The 27952-nt window shown below is 38.5% G+C and overlaps 1 protein-coding gene across 5 annotated transcripts in view; it reads right to left on the bottom strand.

Annotated features, from left to right (window-relative positions):
* The window catches only part of VPS13C (vacuolar protein sorting 13 homolog C), an 87460-nt gene that overhangs the window by 48523 nt on the left and 10985 nt on the right, over nt 1-27952 (bottom strand). For all 5 annotated transcript variants that reach the window (XM_032699610.1, XM_032699609.1, XM_032699611.1 and 2 more), the window contains 36 exons: nt 27394-27453; nt 26569-26649; nt 24821-24878; nt 24458-24585; nt 23564-23670; nt 22771-22942; nt 22259-22321; nt 20999-21134; nt 20327-20421; nt 19564-19706; nt 17990-18182; nt 17735-17849; nt 17268-17404; nt 16452-16578; nt 15735-15852; nt 15279-15408; nt 14903-14981; nt 14051-14190; nt 13321-13474; nt 12860-12936; nt 12617-12676; nt 10969-11119; nt 9533-9649; nt 8479-8582; nt 8026-8193; nt 6921-7225; nt 6478-6625; nt 5647-5755; nt 5078-5211; nt 4612-4768; nt 3812-3891; nt 3549-3608; nt 2578-2743; nt 1513-1629; nt 885-988; nt 290-457 (listed from right to left, as the gene is read on the bottom strand). In XM_032699610.1, the coding sequence (XP_032555501.1) occupies nt 290-457; nt 885-988; nt 1513-1629; nt 2578-2743; nt 3549-3608; nt 3812-3891; nt 4612-4768; nt 5078-5211; nt 5647-5755; nt 6478-6625; nt 6921-7225; nt 8026-8193; nt 8479-8582; nt 9533-9649; nt 10969-11119; nt 12617-12676; nt 12860-12936; nt 13321-13474; nt 14051-14190; nt 14903-14981; nt 15279-15408; nt 15735-15852; nt 16452-16578; nt 17268-17404; nt 17735-17849; nt 17990-18182; nt 19564-19706; nt 20327-20421; nt 20999-21134; nt 22259-22321; nt 22771-22942; nt 23564-23670; nt 24458-24585; nt 24821-24878; nt 26569-26649; nt 27394-27453 (4461 nt within the window). The remainder of the gene's footprint in view (nt 1-289; nt 458-884; nt 989-1512; nt 1630-2577; nt 2744-3548; nt 3609-3811; nt 3892-4611; nt 4769-5077; nt 5212-5646; nt 5756-6477; nt 6626-6920; nt 7226-8025; nt 8194-8478; nt 8583-9532; nt 9650-10968; nt 11120-12616; nt 12677-12859; nt 12937-13320; nt 13475-14050; nt 14191-14902; nt 14982-15278; nt 15409-15734; nt 15853-16451; nt 16579-17267; nt 17405-17734; nt 17850-17989; nt 18183-19563; nt 19707-20326; nt 20422-20998; nt 21135-22258; nt 22322-22770; nt 22943-23563; nt 23671-24457; nt 24586-24820; nt 24879-26568; nt 26650-27393; nt 27454-27952) is intronic.

Genomic DNA, 27952 nt, shown 5'->3' with positions numbered 1-27952 from the left:
CTCATTTAACCACGCAGGTTTCAAAAGACAAAAAGGTTCAAATCATGCACAAGCTAAGACATTGCTTGATTATTTTTTAAGATACTATTAAAGCTCTCAACTCCATTCATTATTTGTTTTGTCATCCTTCTCCTTATTTGTCACTCTTCTAAAAAACACTTCTTCAGCAAAATACTTCTATGTGCCTGTACACCAGCTCAGCACAAGGGAGAGGTCAAAAAGAGCTGGTTACAGTTCATTTCATTAAAAACTTCTAAAGTCAAGAAGAGAACTTGAACTAATGTCTTACCAAGAGAGACATGAAGAACTTGTGGAGGTAAATTATCTGGATGCAGCCTACTTTCAGAGACATTTTGCCATCCACCCTTGACATGTCAGTGTAGGCTTCCCCTGCAGTGGCGTCTGGGTAAAGGGACACGTGAAACCTGAACACTTCATCTCCCATGATGGACACAGCCTGCAAGATCAAGTCCACACAGTTAATATTTCCAGGCAGTCATCTGAAACAAGAACTATTTTCCCAAAAGAAGAGCAACTGCAACTTCTCAGCAGTACTTGGACACAGACAGTGCCAGGCAAAAAGGAAACAGAATCACTGATTTTACTGAATGTCTCTTCTCACTTGCTTATCCATAGCCCATTTTATATTTAACTCAGAATTAAATATATCAGTGCAAACGTGATTAAAAAGAGCTAAATACTCAATGGAAGAATATTTTGCTTCCCTGAGATAAAGGAAATTAAGCAATAAAATTTTGCTTAATATTTGGTACATTACATCATACTTAGGATTCCATAACACAGCAAATAAACTACAGTGCTGTCATTAAATCACTGAAAGAACTGGGTCTTTTTGTTTGTTTACAATTTGCACAACACATCACCTTTTTATGGACTGTTTTTGGATCAACATTTGTAATTACAATGTCCTCAAGCCTGGAGAACACTTTAATCTTTTTAGGTTTCATAGCTACAGATGCATCCATTCCTGATTTGAGACAAAAAAAAGAAACAATAAATGCATTTCAACAAATTTCTAAATAAACACTTAGAAAATGTTAGAAAATCCCATTAATTATTACTGAATATAAAGAATAATAATAGGTCAGAATCCAGCCTTCTACTGTGTAACCAATGCTAAGCCTGGGACAGCAGTCAGGACATTAGTACATATGACAAATCTGCCAACACAAATTGACCCTAAGACTGAAGTAAAAATTCCCAACACTATTGAGGATTTTGCTATTAAAAAATGCAAGTTTGTGTTATTTATTACATAGTGCCTTCATCTCTTTTAATTGTACTCCACTATTTAAAAAAATCACCTTCTTTTTCTGAGTCAAACATTGCCTTTCCTTGCAGGTTATTTCATACAATCAAAATATATCCTAACACACATTACAAAGACATATGCAGTGCACACAGGCCTTTCAGAAGTGAATGGAGGGAAACCACATATTTCATGTAATATTTAAATAAACTTCAGTTACTATTTAAATCAAAACCCCTTACCTTGTATTCTGATGTCTGCAATCCTACAGGTCTGATCACACACTGTGATACCAAATGCATTGAGCTTTGCAGTGAGTTTTAATTCACAGATATCATCGTGGGCTGCACCACCACACACTGCATAGGAAACACAAGAACTTCATTATAAGTACACTATTTAAAACAAATATTATCTGTTTGTACACATATGAACTATTCAAAAGCAACCTGCACTTGTTCCCAAAAAGTTAAGATAATCGTTAGTTAGGATATGAACTGAGTCTTTTATTAACACAGTTTTCTTCCAGCACATGAACAGTCACCAACACAGGCAAAAAGCCATCAAGATGCCATCTTTTTCCTCACTAATACCTCGTTTTCACACAACAGGATGCTGAATAGAGTGTAAAGTGCAGTATTTGAAACCCCATCTCACAGGAGACATGTGCCTTTCTGTATCAAGGAGCAAGGCCAGCTTAGGCATACTGGCTGGAAAAGGTTTCTGCAGAAACACAAATTGTAACAGCCAACCACTGTAAACTCAATCCCAACAGTTTTAGGATTAGAAAACCTTGAATTTCACAAACAATACTACAAACACAAGAATCAACCACACAGGACCTGGCAAAACATTAAGGAGCTTCCATGCAAACACTCCTACTATTTCAAGGTTACAAACACCAGGGATCAAAACAAACACACCACCCTTCAGTTCAGAACTTCTCTTTGCTTCCCCAGAGGAAAGTTTATTTTCAGCAATGAAAGTACCCTTTGGAGCCTTCAGATTGGAAAGACAATCTTTGGCAAGGTTGCACATCGCAACTGTCCTTGATTGAAATTTAATAATAAAAATCAGATCACCACCTAGGGAAAAGTTACAGTGAGTAAAGAGAATTTGTAAAATTAAGCAACAGCAAAAATATCTGGCTTTTTTTTTAAATAAGATTATTTTCTCCCCACTTATGGTTGCTCCTGCTTTTTTCTTCCACCACACAGATTGCAATGCTGCCACCTGAAATGTATCCTTTGAGAGTGAAGGTGAGATGCTGCCAAACACCACAAGTACAACCTTTCTAATACTATTACCTGGTCTCAGAGCACTTCCTTTTTCCTCTTCTTTTGTTTGAGGCTTGTGGTCTGATGATTTCTCAGCACTGGGAAGACCACCTGATGGAACACTGAAGGTGAGAAAACTCAAGATGGAAAGTAAAGCCTCTGTGTGAAGTACAATATCCAAAGATGAAAAGATGACCTAAAATGAGGGCAAGGAGACAAAGTAATATTCTTTTTAGTAGCAGTTTATTGCATAACAACTCAGTTACTGCCACAGAATCGAGAAAAAAAGTGGCTTGCTCAATTTGACAAGTTTCTGACCCTTCCATTTCCTTCTATTTACCACCAAAAAGCTCCAGAACAGCTGAGGGAGCTATGGAAGAGAAGTTTAAAAAGGGGAACTGAGCCAATCTAAAAACTGATGCTTCGTGTGGTTCTGGTTTTCCAGTAGTTCTCAGTTCTGCTGCATTTCAGTGTGGGCTGCTGAGCACTTTGGTTGACAGCTTCAGAACCATGTGTGAAGATGTTTTAGTAGATATGATACAAAACCAGCAAAACCAGAAAAAAAACCCCCCCCACACCCACAAAATAAAACAAAACCCAAAACACACACACATAAAAAAACCCTAGAAAAAAATAAAAAGAAAACAGAAAAAAAAGAAAACCCCACAACCAAAACCCACCCCGCTCAAGATTCAAAATTTGCAAGCAGAACAGAAAGTACATGAGCAGCAACTACTCTTGCCAGTATTATTTAGTAAAACCTGGTATGAGGTAGCCAACTCTTCCCAGCCCAAAGTAGCCCTTGGTAATTGCTGGTTTTACAGCTTCTTGTTTAAAAAAATTAATACAATAAATACTTCTGTAAATTTTTTTTTTTCCACCTGGATTTCCCTTTAAAGTAGTTAAATATAAATCAGTAGGTTTTAATGATGAGACTCAGAGTTTTGGTTTTCAGCTGTTACCATTTGAGAAGCTTAAAAAAAACCCCATCCAGCACTTACATTGATGTTTTGCTTGGTGCTTTTGTAAGTTGTAACAAAGTCTGGCCCATCAGGATCAGCCTAAAGGGAAAGAAAAGGACACAGTCTCTATTGAGTTAACCAATAATTAATAATAAAAGAAATAAAAGAATGAAATTAAATGCTAAGTTGGAAAACAGGTATGTGGGAGAAAGTCTGGTTAAGTTTTAGATACAAATCCTACAAGGTAAGCATGGAAGCCTTATTTTAGTCCCCATGTAATTTTACTGAAAATGTACTGAAACCTTAATGTATTCCATTTTCAGAAGATGTTCATCTGTCTCACTTGAAGAATTAATAATGCAAAGAGGATCTCCTTTTGAGTCTGCAAATAAAGAAATAAAAATGTAAAATATCTCCACTCACAAGCTTTACTCCACCTATGGAATATCTTCATGTTAATTCTCAATTATATACTAATTATACACTATTCTGGCTGAAAGAGTGAAGGTAAACAGCTGTTTTCACTGGGAAGCTGCACATTAGCATTACCTTGTGAAATGCTATATTCTCTTTATTTTAAATTAAACTAGTAATAATTAACTTATCTTGGTCCTGAAAAAAGATTCAAAATTGGAAAGTTCTTTGCATTCCTGTAATTAGTTTTGCACTCCTATCTTCAGGTTTTTACATTCAAAAACCTTACTTTTCTACTTTGAACACACAGCTATTTCAGTTATTACTTCACTATCAGTTTTAATCGTTACCTGACCAATCAAGGTCACTCTGCATTTCCAGTGCTACCAGAACTGGTCACAAAGCACAGATTCAGCAGCTCAAACCCCACTGAACAGGAATGACCACTGCTACTCAAAGTAGGCAACTCCCTCAAATACATTAACTCAAACTAACTCTGACAACAGCAGTAAAACTTGATGTCAGGTAAAGCACATTAATTCCATCTAAATGACACTGAACAGCCCCAGTAAGTGAATTTGTCTTTTTTCCCCCCTCTAATTATTGATATGGAGGATGTTATTGTCTTGCTACAAAAGCTGATTGCACACACTCTACTGACTGTGCACCAGTTTTCTGGCAGACTTACCCTTTATTTCAGTGCACCTCATGACAATCTTTTTCAGATATGCTGCTGCAGTCAATTCATGATTTCTGACTTTGGTTTCAGTTCCAAGCTGCAGCACAGTCAGAATATGTAATGGGTATCTCTCCTTCTGAATCTGCTTCATCAAGGTTATTACAACCTGCAACATGGAAAGGGAAGCAAGTTGAGGGTTTCAGTGAGGCTGTCCAGACATGGCAGCAGTTACAAACAGACAGTATCTCCTCAGCTAAACTTCAGCAGTAACATTAATCTAGACATTTTGCATTTTTACAAAGAGACCCTACAAGACCAGTTTGCTGAAGATTTCCCCTGGCCCCACCTCTGTTCCTCTTGTTTTCTTTTTGTTGTTAAGTTAAACTGTTAAAATGGACTTTACAGCCCACTGCTTCCAAGAACCAGACTTGAGTACTGGGTTCAGGAACAATAATTTGTACAGATGGGCACGTACCTCTTTGATTTCAAAATTAAGCAGCACATTGATTACATCTTCATTCAGTGGCTCTTTTCTCTTTTCAGACAGCATTCCTTCTGGACCACTCTTACCCTGAACCAAAACTGATCTCTCCATTTCTTTGGTTTTACCTGAAACATTCAAAAAACTGGTTAATTTTTGAAATTGCCAGGGTTTGTTTAGCTCGAGAAACACATCCAGCTCTCATCCATTCAGATGCTCACATTCACCTAGGGTAAGCTGGCAACATGTCCCCAAGCAGGGCCTTGAACTTCAGAGCACGAAAAGGAAACAGAAACATGTTCTGGCAACAAGACAACTCTGCCATCTCAATACCTTGCTAGTTCCTTGACAACTCAGCCAACACGACTACTACATTCTGTCTGTAATGTTTCCAGTTTTTTGAAGTATCCAAGTAAGAGCATTGTCCTTGCAGAATTAAAAAGAAGAGTTTCTCACTTACACACCTCTCAGATCTAAACTTGTTTTCCAGATAATAAATGCTTTTCCTTACTCCTGACAGCTGACACACTTGGTATTCATGACAAACAAATTCCAGCTCTGACCTTCCTTTTGCAGGACTGATTTTGCATCAGTTTGTTTTTCTTCTGCTTCACCAAGGTTTTCTGTCAACACTCTGAGAAAGACATTCAAATCCTCTTGACTTAACACAACCTGAAAAGTTGCAGATCACAGTTTTCAGGAAAAAGACATTGCTCCTTAAACTTATCACCTGCTAACAAAACAGAACAATGTTCCTGACAAGAAGAGTGCCTTTTTTCACAAGTATTTTGTCAGCAGAATCATCCCTTGAATAACACGATTAAACTCTTTCAACCATTTCTTGTTAAAGTATTAGGAGATTAAAGGTTCTGACTTCCACAGCTGTATCCATATACATTGCAGCCTTTAACATACCTATGTTTTTAATACTTTCCTATCAGTGACATGCTACTTAATATTTCAATTCCAGTTTCACCCAAGATGTGGGTTATTGTCCTTCACAGCACATAAAATGCCACAGAAAACAACTATCTTGAGTCTTTCAGGGGTGATGGGAAGGTATAAAGCTGGAGATACTAAGGCAAACACTTGCATTAATTTAAATTTAGTTGGTCCTGTCTCATGGCAAGGAATAAACAAGACTCCTTCACATCCCTTTCTGTTTTCTCTTTTCAGTCCTTTCTCTCAGTTTATTAAATGCACACAGCAGTTTGGTTGTTCTATAGGATGCTTTCAAGCCTCTACATTTATATAGGTGGGGTCAAATCCTGTTACATCACTAAAACTCACTCCACATCTACTAAAAATTTGATGCTTATTGCCCCTTTGAGTCCAGAAATAACATAAGGATTAGTCCCACATTAAGTGTTTCACCACCTTTTCACAAGACTTACATTCATTGTGTCCAGATACCCTGTGATCTCCAGCACAGGCAGTTTGTGAAACCAAGCTGCAGAGAGATTTCTTTTCACAGACAGGCTTAAATTAATAGGGTGAAGTATCTGAATATCTGGATGTGACAAATCTGTCTCCACAGTGGTCCTTGAAACACAGGGGGGAAAGGAAAACAAAACACACAGCTGGGAAGTTAGAATTTCAGTCATATGTTACATTTACAAAGCAAAATCTCAGTCTCAGATGTGATACCTCTTTAGGCTTACATAGTTTCCTGAGCAGAGGAGTTTCTTATTTTGTTATTGAATTGCCCTTACGAGCATTTTAACACCAATTATTTGACACTGTCATCAACCACAGTTTCTAAGCAAGTAAATTAACATCCTATAAAATATTAATATTAGCAATTAGTGAGGGCATTATTTAGTGAAGTGCACTGTACCTGGACAGCTTCAGCTTTGTCAGCTGCACATCCATTTTGTCAATGACTGGAGGCAGGGAACTGCCTTCTGGAGCCACCAGGCTGAACTGGTTCTGCACCCTGATCAAGCCCAGGTCTATCACTATGGCCTTGGGGGACACTGAGGACTGGGGGATGACAATAACTGGTGCTTTCAGGTGAATGTCCATGGCCAGGCGAAAACTCCTCTGAGCCAGGTCCTTCACACTGGTGGCAGCCTTTTCTGCAGCCTGGGCTGTGGCAGCACTCAGAGCCTCCTTGGCTGTCTGGAAGTTGTTCAAGAAGGTCTAGAAAAAGCAGGTGAAGAGAAAGTAGAAATGTCTGTAAACAGTTTTTTTAATCTAGGTTACTTTCTCATTTTACAACACCCACCATGAGCAACACCAGCCACCAACCATGCTGCCTACTGGGTGGAAATTTCCTTGGGGAAAGACAACTTGGTACCTTCTGTCATGGCCTCTGATAGAGAATCAAAACAGTACTAACCAGTGCAACAAACTTATTTTAAACTCATCTTGACTGTTTCTTCCTTCCTAAGCTACAAATTTCTTAGCTCATTAGCTTTGAGGGACACTTAAATTTTTAAAAGTCCTCTTGCCCTCAGTGAATGCTAATTCCTACTGAAGACAGTACTGAAGGAGGGAAAGCTCACTGGTGTTTTACTGAAAAAGCCAACATTAGGGTTCTTCAATGTACAAATACTTAAACTGATGATTCTGCAGGTGTCATCACATCTAACCCTGCAGAAAGATTTGCCTCTAATGGTACCTCAGACACCTTTGCAATGAACTCAGGACTGTGCCAGGGTGGCAAGGGCAGCAAACACAAAACCCCCACACTCCCTTAGCAGCACCAAGCTTTCCTCTACTTCCAGAGCTGAGGGTGGGAAGGGACCCACTTGCAATGCATTTGTTTTTTTGAAACTGAAACCAGTGACAGCTCACCCAGCAAAGATTTTTAACAGTACTCATGGAAAATTAAGCCCATCACTTCTCTTTCAGAAACTGAAGCTGCCACTTGTACTGAGGACACAAACACTGGAAACCAGTCTGAGAACACTGCAGAGACAAAGGAAAAGAAGACTTACCAGAAGAGCCATGAGGAATTTGTGAAGGAACACTATCTGAATACAGCCCACTCTCAGAGATACAGAACCATCCACTTTTGACATGTCAGTGTAGGCTTCTCCCTCAGTGGCATGTGGATTTAATGTCAGATTGAAGCTGAAAACTTCATCTCCTACTATAGACACGGCCTAGGAAGAGAGAAACAGCACCTACCAGCCATCAGCAGCTTCTAAACAGGTTCTTAACATACAGAACTAAACAAATCATCAGCCTATCAGATGTGCAAGTTAGATTACTACTTCTTGAAATCCTTTAAACATCCATTTTTGTAATATGAAGATTATTCTTTACTATGTATCTTATTTAAACAAATCGAATATTTTAGAAAGAGTGGAATATGTATTACATTTCACTTTTATACACATAAAACTAACCAAGAATCAAGTAAAACTTAAAATCTTGTAGTTGAGTACTTTTTTATGAAGGGTCCTTGAATCAACATCAGTGACAACTATGTCTTTAAGTCTGGCAAAGAATACAGTGTGACTTGGCTGAAGGCAAAGAGATGAGTCAAGACCTGTAAAGTATAAAAATAGAAACAGTAGTGTTGTATAGCAAAAGTGACACTTATTTTCAGGGTGGGGTCACATGATACCAGCAGAGGAAATGAGAAAAGTTACTAAGCTCTGAAAATGTGACCATCCTACAGCTTTGACCAAAGCAGAACGTGAAACATTTCTAACACAGATACTGTCTCAATATCAGCCATCTCTGGAAAAAACTGAGCTACTTCTCATAGAAATACATTCACACAATAATCCACTTCTTAATAACCAAGCTCCTGAGTGATTTTATTGAGATTTTCTATCAGAATAAATGTTACTATATGGTATTTGAATACAATACTTTCACATAAAAAAATCTTGTGTGAATATTTCCTATGATTTAGAGATAGGCACAAGCAAAAGACTTGATGAACTGCACTCCATAATCTTGTATATCACACATTCTTAAATATCCATAACAAGAGAGAGTTTTGGCAGCTGCTAGGATGGCAGTTACAGCCAAAGTTAGAAGTGAGCTCCCCCTCCCCACCCCTGTCCCCCACCAAGATTATTGATAATCCTTCTCAGGGTAAAAAGGAATCAAGAAAACAAAACCAAAACATGAAACCCAAACAAATCCCAGGGGTTAAAACTCAAAGAAAACAATTTTTAGGGTTAGTTATCCTAAATAATTCAGGTATACCAGAAAAATATCCAAAGCTTAGTACAATGTGAAAAGCCACCCATAATCTAACTCCTTCAAAGCACAAACTTAATTATCTGAATAATAATGTACCACATTTTTCTAGCTTATGATGGACAAGACAGACTTTGAAAACAAGACTACAAACCCTGTTTGTAAAGATAACAATAAAAGGCAGATGCTGCCAATTTACACCTTGATTATCTTTAAGTCCAATTTTAATAGTTGCTTTGAAACTAAACTACCAGAACAGTTGCTACTAACAAAAAAATGTCATACCTTGTATCTTGATCTCTGCAATGTTCTTTTTCTCATCACAAATATTTAAACAGAAGGCATCCAGCTTGGCAAAGACCTTGAAGTCAAACACATCCTTATCCTTGGAAGGTCTAGCCACTAGAAATGAGAGAAAGTGGGATTTTCAAGGTACTTATAAGTTATATTTTCACTTGAACTCCTGAGAGTATTTGAGGGTTGTTTTGGTCTAGGGGCTTTTTGCCATTCATATGACTTAGTTTGGTTTCTTTCAGTATCTTGACTAAGTCTGCAACATCCCATCTTAGAGTAACAAGTCTTCCTCTGGAGGCATCTCTACTGCTAAAACACATCAGCATCTACTTATCACTCTGTGTCTGATATTACTCCCATCTAGCAGTGGATCCCTATTGGAACAATTTTACCTTTTTTAAATCAAGGGTAATTGCTGGGTTAAGAGGAAATGAACTGCACAGCATCCTGATTTTTAACATTAAGCCTCAAGAGGCTCACTGCAGTGTTGGGATTTTTTCAGGTTATCTAACGGTTCCTGTTGCAGGATCTTTGAGTAGGAAGTTTACTCAAACTTCAAGCTTATAAGAAATATCAAAACTTGGCAGCCTATTTCAGGTAGGCAGCACTCAGGTTTTGGGAGAGCAAGGATAAAGGCTGGGGAGAGTAAGGTGAATTCACACACAAGTGACAGAAACTATCTATGGGGAAAGACCAGAAGCCATCAGACCTCATTGATGTGGTTATGCACCTTCACTAACCACAAGTGACAAAGTATTAAACCAAGAGCTCAAATATTTATGTGCTCTGTTAAACTGTCCACAGTAGCAGCTTGTTTTGTAGATTCAAACCCAGACCATTTAAACTTATAAGTAATTCTGAACATTTTCCACTACACACCTCATTTCCAGCTCACCTGATGCTCAAGTTTTGCCCTTAATATTAAAGGCAGTGCAGCTGCTCTCATCTGAGCCTGTTTAGAAACAAACTTTTTTTTTCTGTTTCAGTACTACAGGAACAGCATGATTTTCATGAGCCTAGCAAAGGACTTGGCTAGTTGTTTGAAAGTATATTGAACTGCCTGTATCAACAGCATAGCATAATCATCCAAGTACTGCTTATCTCCTTTATTTTACCAGGAACACCAAGATTATGTTGTTGTTTGAATCCTGTAAGCTGGCAGGAATCTCATTTACTCAAATTCAAGTCCATTTGTGAAAAGGCTATGAAACACATGAATAAAAATCTCACCTGAAAATGCTATTCATGATCCTAAAAATTCTTTCAGTTACTGTTTTTTTGAAATCAGCCCTCCAGCCTGGTGAGCCACAGACACACGAGCTTTCATATTCATCTCACACTACAAAGTTAATCGTGTTTCTCTGGATTTGACTGTTTTGCCACCATGCAACACTTTTAGAACCATCATTTGGACAATCCCACTGTACCTTTTTTCAATCTAGTGTCATCCTCTTGCTTTTCTTTCAGTGGTGTGTCTCCCCTGCTCTCACTCCCTGATGGACTGACAGTTGTCAGAAAACTGAGAGCAGACAGAAGGGCCTCTGTGTGCAACAGGAGGTTCAAGGATGAAAAAGTTACCTGTTGAAAACAGGAGACTCCAGATGGCAAAACAACAACTTACAAGTGTAAGAGCTGGGCAGAGGTGAAAAGCACCCAGTGCAACATAACAATCTCCTAGGAACAGCAAAGCTGCACATGTTACCAGCAACACAAAGGAACAAGCTGTCTGTAAAGCAGAGAGGTGGGAAGCTTAGAAAATAAGGAAACCCAGCAAGAAGCCAGCAGCTGTCCCTGCTGAGCTGTCATCTCCTCAGTGCAAAAGCAGAGTGATATGACATTGGTTTGGTCAAACAGGAGCACTGGACTGCTCCTGCAGGAACAGCCCCATGCAGTGGGCAGTGGCAGGGCTGACAGGCACTGGGTACACAGACACTCCTCAACAAATCCACTAAGGCAGGCCAAAAGGTGCACAAGTGCCTGCTGTGCAGTTTAATAAAAGTTATCCACTTGGATGGGCTTGAAATTGGAAATAGAGCCCAAATGTAATTATTCTAGACACAGAGGGCCCATTGAAGAGTTGCAAGGCAACAGCAACACCTGCCAATGCATACCAAATTGAGTTCTCTGAACATCAGCACTGCCCCAGAGCATGAAAACAGTCAGCTCACAGCACTGCAGTGGCAGAACTGTCATCCCCTGCTGTGGCTTCAGGAATTTCTTTTTGGCAAAAAGATTCCAGTATTAACTAAACTTTGCAGATGAAATCTATAGATACCCTAAAACCATTAGGTGATAAGTGAAATATTTCAGTCTTCACACCAAAACATGGCAGGCAAAATAATGCCAAGTTACAAAGAGGGGGAAGCACCTATCACAGAAGACACAGTCCTTTGTACTTCATTTTCAGAATTCCTCAAGACACTCTTTGTCCTTCGACTGAAACCTCTGACTCAAAAGTACAACAGAACTCTCAGAACTTGAGAAGTTAGGTACTTATTCTCTAAAAACACTTCCCTGTATTGCAATAATTCCTAAGAGAGCAAAGCCTCATTCTAGAGTCTGTAACAAAAGTGATGGAGAGGGACATGCAGGATTTGTGAGAAGTTCCCAAGCCATATTTCAGAGTGAAGAATCAGAACACAGTACCCTCTGCCCTCACCCCTGGATGGAAAATCACTCATAAATGGATTTAGACTTATTGAATTTAGCCAACAGAGTGGTGATTATGTGTCAGATCATAACATACACAGATTATCTGCCAGGAAGGAGAAAGACTTCTTGTCTCCACTACAGTTTCCTATTCTGGGCATGTGAACTTCATGCTCTCTGATGCAAGAGAAGATGCTTCCTTACAGCAGTTTGAATTCACCCACATGATCTAGCTACAAGTGTTCCATCACAGTTCAACAGACCAACATATTGCTCTTCAGTGGTACAAAAGCTTTCAAGTACATTTTAAATCTCTTGCTGCAAGGCTGGGAGGGGCAGGAAAACAGGAAAGGCAAAAAACTTATTCAATCCATTCTAGACAAGCAAACCAAAAGAAAATAAGCAATAAAATCTGCAAACACTCACTTGAATCATCTGTTCAGTGTTGTCAAAAGCTGTCTGAAACTGTGGCCCATTTCTGTCAGCCTGAAAATGATGATTTGCATGAAGGTTAATATTAATTCCAACCAGGTACTGGTTGGTACCTTCTTCAGAAGGTACAAAACAACCCAACTACCTCTGAATAGTAGGTTTAAGACTATATATAGACTACATATTAAGAATACATAGAGGTGATTTAAAAATAATTTTAAAAAGCTTTATGTATACCTTGATATATTCCACCTTCAGAAGGTCCAAGCCAGGTTTATCTGAGGAACTAATGAGATGAATAGGTGTTTTTTTACCTGGAACACACCACAGGAAATAAACAATTAGGGTCATTTCTGCTCTTTCAGAGAACCAAAGAATTTGTGCCTTGTTAAAATACACTGCACCACCAAATATGAATCACTGGTTTCTCTTTGTTAAGTGCCAACTGGTAAATCTGTACCCCTTCTCCACCCAAAGAGTGAGCTCTAAGCTATTTATTTATCCAATAAGCATTTGGTGAGAGTCCAGAGCTGTACCATGGGACAAGCACTGCCAATGGACAGCTGAATAGTGAATATTGTAAGCCAAAAACTAGACCAACATTTGCATTTCAGTGAGCACAACAGACAGAAGAGCCACAGCTACACATAAGTCATATATATAAACACACACACACACACACTTGCATTCCTTATTACCTCCTATTTCATAGTAATCCAAGCTTATTTTCTTTAAATAAGATACAGCTGCTAAATTATAGGTTCTGACAGTAGCTTCTGTCCCCAGATGCATTACATCAAACACAAGCACTGTTTCCTCAGTTTTCTTTTGCTTGGTGAGTTCTACTAAAACCTGGATGAGCCAGAAATACACAGTTACACCACCTTCTCACACGTAGTATTCTCATCATTTAAACCAACAATGAAAAGAAGTTCAAAATTAATGTTTTTCCTGCTTTGTTGTTATTTTTATTACAGACTTAAGAGCACAAAAAGAGAACAAAAAGTGATTGTGTAATGGTGACAGATACAAACACAGAAGATATTTTGGGATTTGTTCTTTCCAAGTGACCTGCTTCAGTCTGACTTTTGTTCTTCCAGTGCAGGTTTCCCACCCCTACCCCCTAATTATGACTTGGTGCTATTTTTCTCTACCAAAAATACTCCAACTCTTCTTTTTTTTTTTAATACATAATTCATCTGTATGTATTATGTTTTATTTATATGCATCACATATATATAAGAAAACTCATATACATACCACATATAAATTGCCCACACATAGAAATATTATGTATATACTTGTATATTTTCTGTTTGGTGGTTATGTGTTTGCATCCACTAATCTGGACAACACTGGTAAATGAATACTGGATTTTTTTAAAAAATATTCTTCATGTAGAAGGCGAAAATAGAATTCCAGACATACCTCTTTAATTTCAAACTTCAGCTGAAGGTCTGTCAGTTCCTCCTGAGCAGGCTCCTCACTTCTTATTTCTTCTCCTTTAATCAGTGACCTATCAGTTGGTTCAGAGCTTTCCTCAAAATCAAAATACTCTTCTTCAGAGTCTACAGAAGTGAAATTACTTCCTTGGTAAACTTTTTCCAGAAACAGGGGTAAATATCCCACCCTCTCTTTCCCATTCCAACAGGATTTCTAACTGCATGAGCAGTTTAAATCTAACCTGACAAAGTATAGTGTAGATCTGTACTGCTCTCCTACCCACTGGGTGAAGGGTGAATGAAATTAAAGCCCTTCAAAACAAAAATTAAGGACAGCACTGGGGTCCAGATGCATCATCAGACATTCAGGGACACATATAAGGAAAATCACTTATAAAGGAAGCTCCAGGAAAACTCTGTGCAAGGTTCCACTACAGGAAAGTTCTTTCCTGGAACGGTCATGGAAATGAATGCTCAAATCCACTGTGTCAACACAGTAATTTCCCATTTGTTATTCTAGTTCTGCCTTTTCAAAAAAAGGAGAGTTTTGCTAATGTAACACAGTCAGAAGAACCAAATACAGCTGGAATTCATAGTTCACTTTCACTTGAAGAGGTTGCTTATGCATAATATTAATTAATTATTAAAAATGAGGTGCCTTTGTTTTCTAGAAAAAGAAAGTTTATTATTCTGAGGTAACATCAGCATCTTAAATCCCCTTATGCACTTGAAGTTAGACATGACCAATCATACCCATCTTTACTGTTCTATGTTTTAACACCAATAACAAAAATATGAGCTATTCTACCTGTACAAAGGCACATCTGCAGCTCCTTACCTGACACCATCTCTGCCAACAACTGGGGTGTCCTAAGTAACCCTTTACTGACAACAGGAATTGTGGGAATAGCTGGTACCTGGGAGGAGGGAAAAGAGAAAAATCCAACACATGATTCTGAAGTTTGTATAATGTGGTATGTCCACATTTTCCACTGATGGTGCATGTCCCACCTTGGCTCCCCCATATTCTTTGGAAAGGTCAGTTTTGCCAGTCCTTGAAACCAGCAGGACAATGCCAAAGGCTGCACAAGCCTGGTTTGAGTGAGCCCAGCATGTTCTGGTGCTAAGTCACAGTAAAGACACTTTGCTTAGCAATGTTTTTTTTGGTTTTTTGGGGGTTTTTTTTTCAGTTTTCCTTGTTGTAGTCAGCTTACCTTTGTGCTTGGAGCTGACACAGATGATTTCTGAGGCAAGGGAATGCTGTCAATCAGATCAAAAATTGCCTTGATCTTCTGGTCAGACAGTCTGACATGCACCAAAGGAAGGCCTCCCGACACTTTAAACCTTTTTTTAAAAAACAAAGGGATCAAATGCACATATTAATTTTTGAATTAAATTTTACCAATATGGATACTCAGATATAAAGATCACATCACAGTGATTCTGCACTACAACAGGTCTGGAACTCAGTTTAAGCAGTAATTAGTAACCAGCAAAGGATCCAGGGAGCTAACTGGCCAAAAAAGGGTTTGTAAACAGTAGTAAGCTATTCCTATTCCTTAGTTAATACCTTCGAATTATAAAGTGTAACTGAACCTTTAGGGAAACCAGAGTTTTCTTTTCTGTAAGCACACAATAATTAAAAACAAGTCTTCTCATTAATATATTACTTTGGCATCCTGGTATCTCTTTCCACCATGGATTTTGCCAACTGTACATGAATATCCATGGGCTGCAAAACGTGCAACGTTGATGGGTGTTGAAAACGAGCCTTCTTCCAGTCTTCACCTGCAAATGGTCAGGAAATTCACATGAAAAACCATCACCTCCTAATTGCTTTAATTAGGGTATCATTAACTTAATCAAATGGCATCACTAGGGTGGTAAAAAAACCCCCACTCACCAACCAGAGAAACCTAAAACCATTTAGGTCAAGTACTTTAAAAGCTTTTAGTCTACTTTGTTAACACTACTGCCTCAGCAGCCTTAAGCCCAATTCCACACTAAAAGATGTATCTAAATACTGAACTCCCAAAAAGATGGATAGATAGGTAAATTGATAGACAAACCACAAAACAGTAACCTAGCATTCTGTTGATTGCACAAACTCCAGGCAAATTTGAGCTGTATTTTTCCTGCACATGATGGAAAACATAATAGTTCTGTGCATTTACATTCACTGATGGCATCAAAGGAAGGACGTGATGCACAAGTCCAAACAAAAAAGAGCAGCTGTTTGAAGAGAAACCAACCAAATTTTCATACCTATTATAATCTATCTTTTCATACTTGTTTTGGTTTGCCTTTTTTCCCTAAAAACATATTTATTACAGGTTGGAAGCCTTCAGCAATCTTTTGAATAAACAACAACTACGTTGTTTTGTTACCTGTTCTTCCAAAAAGAAGCTGCACATTTTTTATTTCCACGTCAAACTTGTCATAAGCTTTGTCCATAATCTCCTCCAGGGATGAAAAGCTAGAAGTTTCACTGCTGCCTTGATTTATGCTGTTCAGCTAAACACAAAGAACAAGATAAAATTAAGTCTAAACCTTACTGACATGTGCTGTTCATTCTGGTGAAGATGAAAAATATGATTCACAGGAGTTGATTGACATTTGGACTCTTACACAGAAAAAATCATTTCACACTTCACTTATTCTTGATAAGTAATTTTTTTTGTTACTTCTATCAATCCACTTAATTAAACTTGTGCAAAAGGAATTTTTTTAATCAGTTTACCATTTTACTGGTGGAATACAAGTAAAATAAATAATCAGTCAGCTAAATCAAGTTAAATTATTGCAATCTTTCAATTTTATAGAAACAAGGGAATCAACATTCAAACTTCAAGAGAAAAATTAAATTCTCTTTTATTAATAAAAGGCTACCATTTTACAAACCAAAGGAAACAAAAGTTCATGTGTTTTGCTGAAGAAATGAAAGATATGAAATGATGAGCATGTTTAAAACATGAACATGCTTCCTGGGGAGGATTAACTAGTGCAAGTCAAAGACAACAACTCTGAACACTGATCAAATTGCTGACCCAAATGCACTTGGTAAAAAGTACATCAAGTTAAAACCACATTCAAACAGATTATCATCTTTGCCTTCTGAAAGCAAGACAGTTTCAGGTGACAGCTATGTTAAAAGAAAAGAATATTTGGTTCCTCTGAGCCTACAGGAGAGGTTATTTCCATACCTGAAATGTACCAAAGTCCAAGATGAGCAAATCTGAATTTTCCTGGTAGAAACCCGTCTGGGGAACCACAAGGTAGGAAGGTTTCAGGTTAATCTTCAAGTCAAGGACTTTTCTCATTTCAATGATATGAACTAACCCTGAAATCAAAAGGAAAGGACACTGAAATTCAAATGCTCTTCACAGGTGACACAATTGTGCCAGTCAACACATCAAAAGGTGTCAGTCATGTGAAAGATAAAGCATCTGGAGTCCAGACTGACTTCTGTAGCACTTACTGATTTCTCACCAAACTCAATGCTCCTTCCCACAAAACATCCACTGATTCTCCAAGAAACCAAATCAAAGAAAAATCCCAATCATACTATTTGGCCAGTGATCAAAGCATAACCAAAGTGTTTAGGTAATCACACTGAAATTTTTTAACACCTTCAAAGGTTCACCTTGGGTGAGATTGTTTATTATCTTACCTGTAGCAGTTCTTTCCTTGATTTCTTCCAGCTTCATTAACGTGGCTGTCGTTAATCTTTCCAGGTCCATTCCCTTACTTGTCTGGAAGAATTCTACCATTGCATTTATTGTTCTCTTTGGAAAAAAAAAAAAAAAGGACAAGAATCAGCAATATATAAAGAGGTCACTCAAGTAAAACCTCAAAAATAGAACAAAGAGAGTATTGGCAGAGAAAGAGGAATCAGGCATAACTCAGGGCTTTGGTTACTACTCACTGCATCATATTTGATTTCCACAGGCTGGGATTCAATGGAAAGGCTCTGGTCAGCTGGACTGTCCTCTGGGTTAGTGTTAAACTCGATCTTAAGCAGAGAAGACTTGCTGTCCCCTATGGAGGCCACAAGAGATGGCACAATGTTGTCCTGTCTCAGGCCTGTAACATACCAGTTTTCAAGCTTTGCTTCAACCCTAAAGAAGATGAATAGTAAAAAATACTTAATTGGAATGCTAAATACACCTAGGAAGGACCAGCAAGATGAGAAAGCCTTTAATAAAGCTCAGCATGACTAACATGTGACAGGTTTACAAAATAACATTATTAAATTGGAAAAATAAGTAGAAGGCAAGGTGTTCACAGCAACACAGGGGTGTTACTTCCTCCTAATACTTGTTACCTGCCAAGTGGATTAAGTAGAACTTTCAGGTCATGTTTATTAAGAAAATCAGTTGCAAGAGAAGAGAAAGGCAGAATATTTATGTTACATAAATAAAAAGAGCAGGAACGTTGTAGGAATGTTAACTCTGATGCATTGCCATAAATATCAGTTACAGACTTGTTTTGGTGCCAATGGTTATTCTGTACTGACAGCTGCCCTGACAACAGGGTTAAGTGTCTGCAGAAAAAGTCTTTGAAGGAAGTCACTGAACACCACCAAACCACATGAACTTCATTCATCCTCAGAAGCACCTATGAGACACTAAACTGATTTTCAGGTCCTGGGTCTCCACCCTTGAAACCCCTGACTTTGGGAGGCAACACAGTTTGGGCATAATCAGTGCCATGAGCCTGCCTCTGTTGAGATAACTGAATTATATTTTTCTCTGAAACCTAACATTAATAAGAGTATGTGTTCTCCTGTTTCACTCATGCCAACTAAATTACATAGCATGCATTTATGTAAAAGAATTTCAAAGCTCTTCTTGGTTTTCTTCAGCATTCAGGTTGCACTTTTAATATTCACCATAATGGTTTTTAGCAAAAATGTTTCAAGAGTCAGCAGCTGGGCTGGTGATTTATGCATAAAGTCAGAAGTGAAGGAACTGCAAATGAAACCATAAAAAGTGCCCAGACTCATTTTCCAGCCACTGAAAATCTTATTCATTGACTGTCCAATAATTCATTTACTGACTATCCGATCATTTGTGTTCAGTATTTCAGGTGTGCCCTCTCTTAAAAGAGGAAGCTCTCAGGTTCTTACCTGAACACAGACACAGTTTTTCATTTCTTTGGTAGTAAGCAACACATGCAGTAGCTTGGCTGGAGTGTGTTGGCCACACCATTTCACACTGCTTAGCTGTCACTTCCCAAAAGTCATATTCAGCACTCTGACACTTAGATTCAAGAGAGAGTTTGCTACTGTTCATGATAACTAACAGTCTTCCCCTCTTCACTCTATTCCATGTTATTCACCAAATTATATGATTTACAGTGGAGTGAAATTACAGAATGCCCAGAAAATTAAAAATCAATATACAACATAATGCACTAACCAAGAAAAAGAATTAAGCAGCTGGGGAGGGGGGTGGGGGCAGAGATGTTTCTACAAAAGTAAAATATCAATCCAATTACTTGATGGCCTGTGCTCCTGGGCGCTGGGATATTTTGGTGCTCAGATCAATTATCTGCACTTTAAGAGTTTCTGCCACATTCTGGTCTTCTTTGATTGTAAGAGAAGTGCTTAACAGCTTCAGTGTCACAACATGGGCAACATACTGGTGAGAAGAACAGAGGGAATTGAAATTAGTCATCTCAATGAGAATAATTTTCAGAACTCCTCATTTCAACAAATCACTGAAATGTGTTTTTTTAAGTTATTCCAGGCACCTAAGATTAGAAACATAGCTCTATGTAGGATTCAAAGCTCAATCCTGACTTGATTCAACTCTTATCAGTCATTTCTTTAACATAAAACAGGGTAGTTCAACAAATGCAGAGCAAATCCAGTCTGCGTCTCTTCAGGCTTGAGGAACATGTCTTTAAACTGTGAAGCAAGTACAGCTAAACTACCTTCAGCTGAGAACTAGCTAGATAACCAAAATCATTATACTCCCATTAAATAATTACTTTTTAGAAGACATGGCATGTATGCCTGTGCTGTTCTTGCTGCTGAATGTCACGTCTTGATCTTGCCAAGAAAGAATTTTGACTTCCCAACATATGTACCATTTTAGGACTCTGTCAATCAGCAACTTCAGAAGAATCAAATAATATTTCCTACCTGAATTTGAAGCCTGCATTTTTCTTCAGGGTACTGAGGGAGATGACAGCAGCTTTACACTTAATTTGTTGGGTGGTTTGTTTGTTTAACCCATGCCCATAACAAGTTGCTCACCTGCTTTGGTAAGGAAAGGTTGTGGGAGCTGTCACTGTATCCAATAGCAGTGAAAAGCTTGGCTTTCTCCTCTGGTGTCATTAGTTCATCAATAGCTAAAACCAAAAACCCACACAATTTGCACTTTATAAATAGCAATAAGCACTTTTCCCCACATTAGTTTTCTACTGTATTTAAGTTCTGCTGATACATATCATGGATTTTTCATATTGCACTAAGTCCAGATTGTAAAATAATTCACACAGCAGTGTCCATGTATAGTGTTACATACGTAGCTCAGAAATCAATATAGTTTTTAATCACATGAGTTCCCATAATTCCCAATTAGGAAAATGGCTTTGAGGAGTTTTATTAGAACAAATCTCTGATCCAGACAGCATATCACCAGAAAAAGAGTATTCCAATTGCTGCTAATGATCTCTATAGCTGTAAGTGCCATACTCTTCTCCTCACCAAGACTCTGAGGCCACAAGCATTGGCCATTTCAGAGGTTGCCTTATTTGCCAGCTCAATATTCAGTGAGTAATCCCGTAAAATAATCAGTACTGCACTGTTTATGCCACACTCCCTCCTTCTGTATAGCAGGAAGCAAAACATAATATAACTTCCTTCTTAATGTATATAAAAACTGGGAGTCTCTCTAAACATCAGTGCATTACAATCTACACCTACTTTCAGGAACAGGGGACTCTTCATCTTCTTTTTTCCTAGATTCTCTTCTACCCCAGAAACCACCAAACCATCCTCCACTTTTCTTTTCTACTTCAGTGCTTTTCTTCTTCAGTAATTTTTGTCCTGATCTTATTGTCTGTAAACCAGAAATTAAAACACATTGGACAAAATAAGGAGTTAATGGTATTACTATTGACTGAAGCAGCCCCACAAGAAATAAAGAGCACTTTGACCCATTAGACAGGGGCAAAAAGAGGATCAGAGTGGGAGGCAGGTCTGTGTGTGTGTGTATGTGCACAGACAAACACAAGCATGTGTTACTTTAAACTTTGGTCAGCTTTTTCTCCAAATTTCACTGCCATTTAGACTACAAAAGGCAGAAACTACACGAAAAGACAGCATTTAGGAGGATACAAAAAGCAATTACATTGCTTAAATCTGGTAGTAACAAGCCTGAGGCCTGACCCTGTACCATTTAAAATTTTTGAAATTTTAAATTTTTTCAGTTCTAAATTTTTAAAATTTAAAGTATTTCAAATTTTTAATTTGTGCTCAAGCTTTTACTTCACATTTCAAAAACGAAATTCTGACCACAAACATCTCAAAAATAAGAACCATCATTACTATTTTTTCATCTTAATTTTACACACATTCCAGATGTGTAACCAAACACTGAGGCTACATTGGCATGAACAGTAAATCCATGATGCAATTACAGAGGTTAATTTTCATGTTAGGGGGATAACTACCAGTAGCATGTTCTCACAAGAGGACTATTCTGGGCTGCTAAATGGTTGTGATTTTACCTGCAGATACAACACTTTTCACAGTGTTGTATCATGAATCTCCTTGTTAAGTGTCACAAATGACTTCAAAAATAAAATGCAGTTAGAGACTTCATATACCTCCTAACAACTGTCTCTGAGTTGCCTTTTAATTAGGCTGGCTGTCCCCTAAAAACAGAATATCTAAAGGAGTAAGTAGGAAGGGAATAATGCAGAGCTAGTCTTGAATTACCAAAAGTCAAAGGAATCATGAAATCAGGATCCTTCCACAACTGCCTGAATGGTACAACGTGGGGAGCAGGAAACACTGTGCACACACTGGTAGGTTTTTGGAACTGGTTTCCAGTTTGGAAACTTGCTTTCCCACCTACCTGTCCTATCATACACATCAGCACAATTATTTTAAGATACTATCATGATAAAACCATCCTATTTGAAGTGTTACAATATGTCTCAAACAAAAATTCTCTCTTACCTCAACTTGTGCTTGCTGCCTTGCTAAGATTATATTGAAGACATCAAGCTGTCTTTCTAGGTCCTGCAAAAATGGATGATGAGATCATTTGCCTCTAAAACACATTTAGGAAAGGTTCTTCACCACAAATTCTCTAAGAGCTCCTTTGTATTTACACTCCAGTTTCTTTCTGGATCTGCTCATTTCTAGGGTACATCCCCACCCCTCAAAGTTCAGTACAAGATAAAATCTGATGTTACACAGTCCAATTTTTTTTTATCAGATTACTCTTGCACTTTATTAAATGCATCCAAGCTTCTTAATCCTCCACCAAAGAGGTTTTATTTTAAATGGCACTTTACTAGTATTTTAATTTTCTTTCCACAGCAGCTTACACTGAACTTCAGATTAAAATGGTATTTCCACAGACCTCTTGTACCCCTGTAAAACCATCACCCTGGATTACTGAATTTTCAAGAATTATTTCACATTGGGACCAAAACATACTTTCTCCAAAGAGAAAAAACTCATACCTGAATTTGCCTCTGAGTTTCTTCTGACAGTTTACTCTGTGTCAGCTTGTTCTTGTACGTGTTTTTGTAACTCTTCAGAAGCTGCCTGTGTTGTTTGATGTTACTCCACGACCACATCCGAGTGTGTCTTCTGATGTGAACTTCAAGAACACTGTCACCTGCATATTTCCACCTACAATAATCCCAAATTTGTGAACAACTTCCATTCCATTTGTGCATTACAACTTACAAGAGGTAGTTTATTAATATGCAAACTTTGTTTACCACTTGTGATTTGAGTAACTTGGCTTATAAAAATTTTAATGGTTTCAACATCACTGACGAATAGACTGAGGGCTTACATTTAATGCCTGAAGAACTACAAATCTTCATTCTTTATAGATTTCTGCAGGTTTGCAAACTTGGGGTGTAACAGCTTTAAATACACTTAAGAACTTTGATAATCAGCATCAGTTAACACTTAGAAAAAAGTCAAGAAAATGCATATCAGTTCAAAACTTTAAAAACCACAGTTGACAGACATGTTTCCCTTGTACTACATTGGCTAATTTTTTTCTTTAGTCTTTCTAAAATTACATTCCAGCCTCTAAGAGAGAGCATTGGCATGTTGTTCACATTTTGGGGACTTTTGCTTAGCAAGTGAGACTTTCATCACCTAGATCTCAGGGCTAAGCAAAGCTCTGTGAAAGTTAAAAGGCTATACGTGATCTAGTTTCAAACCTGATTTTAACCCCAGAGGAGAACGAAGAGACTGGAGGGGGCTCCAAAGAAGGCAGGACTGTTGCCATCTTACCATTGCCCAGCGTGTTTATGGAGAGGGACACCGGGCCTGAACCTCCTGTACGGGGCGTTGCGAACCATGTAGTCGACGGACTCCAGCAGGTCGATCATGCTCAGGTACTGCACAGAGGAAACAGGGCTCTCAGCAGGGCTTCACCCTGGGTTTAACACTGCCTGAACAGCTACCGTGGTCTTCAGCATTCCTCACACTCCACAGAAATGCAGTTTCATCAGTATGTACAAGCGGGAAAACTACACCTGCTGCTCTCCAAGGACACCACTGTACAAACTTCTGGGGCTCAGGCTCTCTCCAGCCAACCATACTCATTTGGCAATGCACAGTTTCCCTAATTTTAGAACTGCCTTTGCATTAGTTCACCTTACTGGTACTGTTCTGCACTCAATAGAAACTTTGACGTAAGAGCTAAAAAGCTCTCTGGCCAACTGACTGTGAATTCTCTCTGAATAAATGACAACACTGACACCGCTGGGGAGACACCTAAATTAGTTCCTTGGTACTTCAGCAGGCTGTGTTGCCAAAGCCAGCACACTCCATTCATTCCCAGCCTTGCTTGTATTTTCCCATCTCTGCAGTTATAACATTGGCTTGTGGTTTAATAAGATAAGGGCTCCTCATGATTCCATTCCCTGTGTGAAAGGAATGCTATTGAAGGGCTGAATACAGATCAGGTGGTCCCCAGAGGGTCCCCAGAGAAAGAAGAGTGTCAGGATTTAGCACCAGGAAATTGTTACACAGAGGGAAAATGACCTTTCCCACAGGTACTGCTAAACAGCTCAGACATTCTACTTGCATTTAAGCAGAAAATTCCCTAAGAAGAATGTTTTCCAGGGAAAAAACCCTACAGTTCATCACAAACTGCAATGGGGATAACAAACACCAACTTACCTGTGGCTTAGTGAATTCAATGACAATTCTCTGTACTTCCACATTACAATCAATCTTGGGAGTTTTCAGTTCTACTTCTGCATAGGGGTTGATATACAGTCTTGCAGAGGCTGACACTGGTCTAAAAACTTAAAGATTAAAAAAAATTGAGATGGATTTCATATTTCAAGTATGGGAAGCAATAGATCAACCACTTTGTACTGATAGTGTGTGTGCTCAAGACCCACAGAATGAGGATGCAATTCCTACCAACAGTGAGGATAACCCAGAGTGATCAACAAGCACACAGGCACCATCAGGTGAGGCTGTTGCACACCAACACGCTCAGGACAGTTTATATTCACCCATCCCCAGCTTACTTACTGTACTGGTAATCTTTTGGCTGGTTACCACCACATGGAATTCCTCTTTTCAGCTGATCCTGCAAAGGAACATGACACTGTCTAGGAATTGCTCAGGAGCTTTACTTGGTTACAGCTCTCTTAAGCTTTGAGCACACACGTATTTTACAAGGGCCTCCTCCCCCTAAATGGGAAATCTAATATAGCACAAGCACTTCAGAGTGAAGGGTTTAAATGTACCAGGTTAAAAAAGAATTTTAAGTTTCTTGTATGTAGTGGAACGTTAGCACAGTTTTTATTCAACTTCTAAATCTTGCAATAAATATGTGTTAATTTAGAAACACAGTTCATGTGTGCACTCCTGAAAGCATAAAAGATCAAGTATTAGTTTTTAAACCCCTTGTAAGTAGCAGAAGCATCTATTCCCATTCTACCCTTCCTCATGTTTAACACATAAGGAGGCCACTTGAGCCTATTCTGCAAGTATGAGAGGAATTAAAAGACAGAAGTCAGGAACATAACTGAACAGCCAAGAAGCCTGAGGAACATCATGCTGAAACTAAGACTTAATTCAAAATGAGGTCTGCCTGATGCTGTAATTTTTAGGCAGTTTCTTGAGAATGCTTTATTCATGCCCAAATACATTTCAGAATTGCAGTGGCACAACCAGCCCAAGCAGGAAGCCTGCTTTTAGGAAGACAAACATACCAGCTATTACATGAAGGCAGATGCAGTGCTTGTTCCCCTTCATATTTTAGGAAAAACATCAATATTGAGTTGTTTTGACCAGGAAAATATTTACGAACTGCAAATTTCTTCAACCTAATTCTTTTCCCAGTTCTTTATTTAAAAACTGGTTTGTATTTTATAAAAGATACATTTTCTCATTAAAAGTATTTATATTTCAACCTATTTCCCACCTGCTGATCTATATTAATACAAGTTAAACTTCTATGAGATTAAGGATAAAGAGCTAATCTCACCACCAGCCATATACCCCTGTTATTTAAATCTGAGGACTGTTCTACAAAAGTAGCAGATTGCTACAGATTACACAGCTTATTCTTACTACAACATGGACCAATTAGCTACTATGATAAATCTGATTTGCTGATGATGCTGATAAAATTAAGACCAAAGCAGCCTGTCTGGATGAAAGACCTTGCTCTGCAGGAAACAAGCTGCACTAAAGATTACACACAAAATGCATTCAGGCATTTAACTTAACATTACTAAAAAAGACATATTATTTGCTATCTGTTCAGTTCCTCAGTTGTTTTAAAAATCTGAAGCAAAAAGGACTGAAGTGTGAGAGAATCAAGGAGAAAACATCCACAGACAGGTAATGCTGAAGTAACTTGGCTATTATTAAACAACTGGCTGCTTTTTATTAAACAACTGGATAGTTTTAAGCACTTCACAGTTTTGATTCAACCTTCCATGTCAGAACCAAGCTCACCAGGTTAAGTGCAGATTTTGCTAAGGGCAAAATGAAACAAAAATAAAGATATCTGTAAAAGATGAGCACAAGGGAAAAAAGTAAACACACAGTATCGTACAAGGACACAGAGAACACCTTCATAAACATAATGGCTCAAAAACTTATCATTTCTAAATAGGGGTTGATAACAAATGAGGTTCACAAACAATTATTAGCTGTGGATTACAGATGACCCTGAGCACAGCTGACCAAAGAGTGAGGAGTGGGGTAGCAATCAGTTTTGAATACTCCAAGAGCAGCAGAACTGCAGTTGTGTTGCAGGATCTTACCAGGATCTGCTCCCGGGAGCCATGGTAGTACATTGTGCTGTGGACATTCCAATAGGCACTGAGGCTGTCCAGGCACAGCAGCTGCACAGGAGAGAAAACAGGCAACACGCTGCAACCCTGGATTCAACTGTCCCACAGCTTGGCTTTCCATTTGTGGAAACAGAGAACAAAGGAAAGCAGACCAGACAGCAAAGCATTAGCATCGAGATGCATTTCATCCTACAATACTGTTTTGAACTGAAAACTGAACTGCTGAAAAGCAAGTTCCTAAAGCACAAGTTCATGCACATGTGTTAAACATGGCTCTGCATTTCAGGGGAGCGGGAGCACAAAACTGACACTCGGCATAATAAAGAAATCAGGACTATTAAACCCTTCTTATATCGTTCCTGTAACTCCTCAGGTCTCTGCACACTCCTTTCAACACAGGCTGGGGGGATGGCTGGAGGGGTTGGGCAGGGGGAACAGAGACTGCTCAGCTGCCACAATCCCAATTACCTTAGGAATACAAACTGGGGTGGGAAATGGCAATTTGGCAACCTACTGAAATCACAGTTTCCATGCAGACTTGCTGTGTAATACATCTAATGAGGGGATCAGCATTCACATTCGAGGGAAACTATTTAAACCACGGAGTTTAAAGTTATGCCTTAATAAAGCCAGTTATTTGTGCTCTACTTCTGCTTAAACACACAATAAAATAAAGATAAACAGGAGAATTCACAAAGTAAACTACTTTTCCAACTTTTTTTAGAACCCCAGATGACTACTCTATAGATCAGGTGATTTCTTCACTTGTATAGGAAAAAAACCAAAATACATTACCTTGTATATTATTTTTGCAGCCTCATTCAGAATAGAAGGTTTCCAGTTCTCGTTTGTTGTCTAAAAGTTCAAAGTGATAGAAGTAATTTTGTGCATCTTAGTTACACACCTGTGGGTTTACCCTACACTTCCAAGCAAAAAATGCATCATTTGGGTGCTACATGATCACAAACACCAGTTTCTCTAGACTGCATACACACAAGTCAAAATAGTATAAAAATTTGAGTATATTCTGATATTCAGCTCCTTATCCTATCCATAAAATCAGTAACAACTAAGGCAAACAGAGGTTAGCTGAAATTTTCTCTCCCCATTTCTCACAAGGCCTGGCAAAATACCACATTCTTCATCATCACAATGTGATCTTTGCCCTAATTTATTAGGCCTGGAAATAACCTGCCCTATGAAAGGAAGATATTCAGCTTTAAGGATCACTGGGGTCATTAGAACAAATCACAGGTCTGGGAAAGTGTGATGTCCCTCCATCCTCTTCCCTCTGCTTGCTCAGACTGCAGGTACTATTTGCATGAATCAAAGACTGTCTTGGCTGCCAGCTGTT

The sequence above is a fragment of the Chiroxiphia lanceolata genome, chromosome 12 (assembly GCF_009829145.1).
Source record: "Chiroxiphia lanceolata isolate bChiLan1 chromosome 12, bChiLan1.pri, whole genome shotgun sequence".
Lineage (NCBI taxonomy): Eukaryota > Metazoa > Chordata > Aves > Passeriformes > Pipridae > Chiroxiphia > Chiroxiphia lanceolata.
The sequence above is the reverse complement of the archived record's forward strand: the minus strand, read 5'-3'. Positions and strand labels throughout refer to the sequence as shown.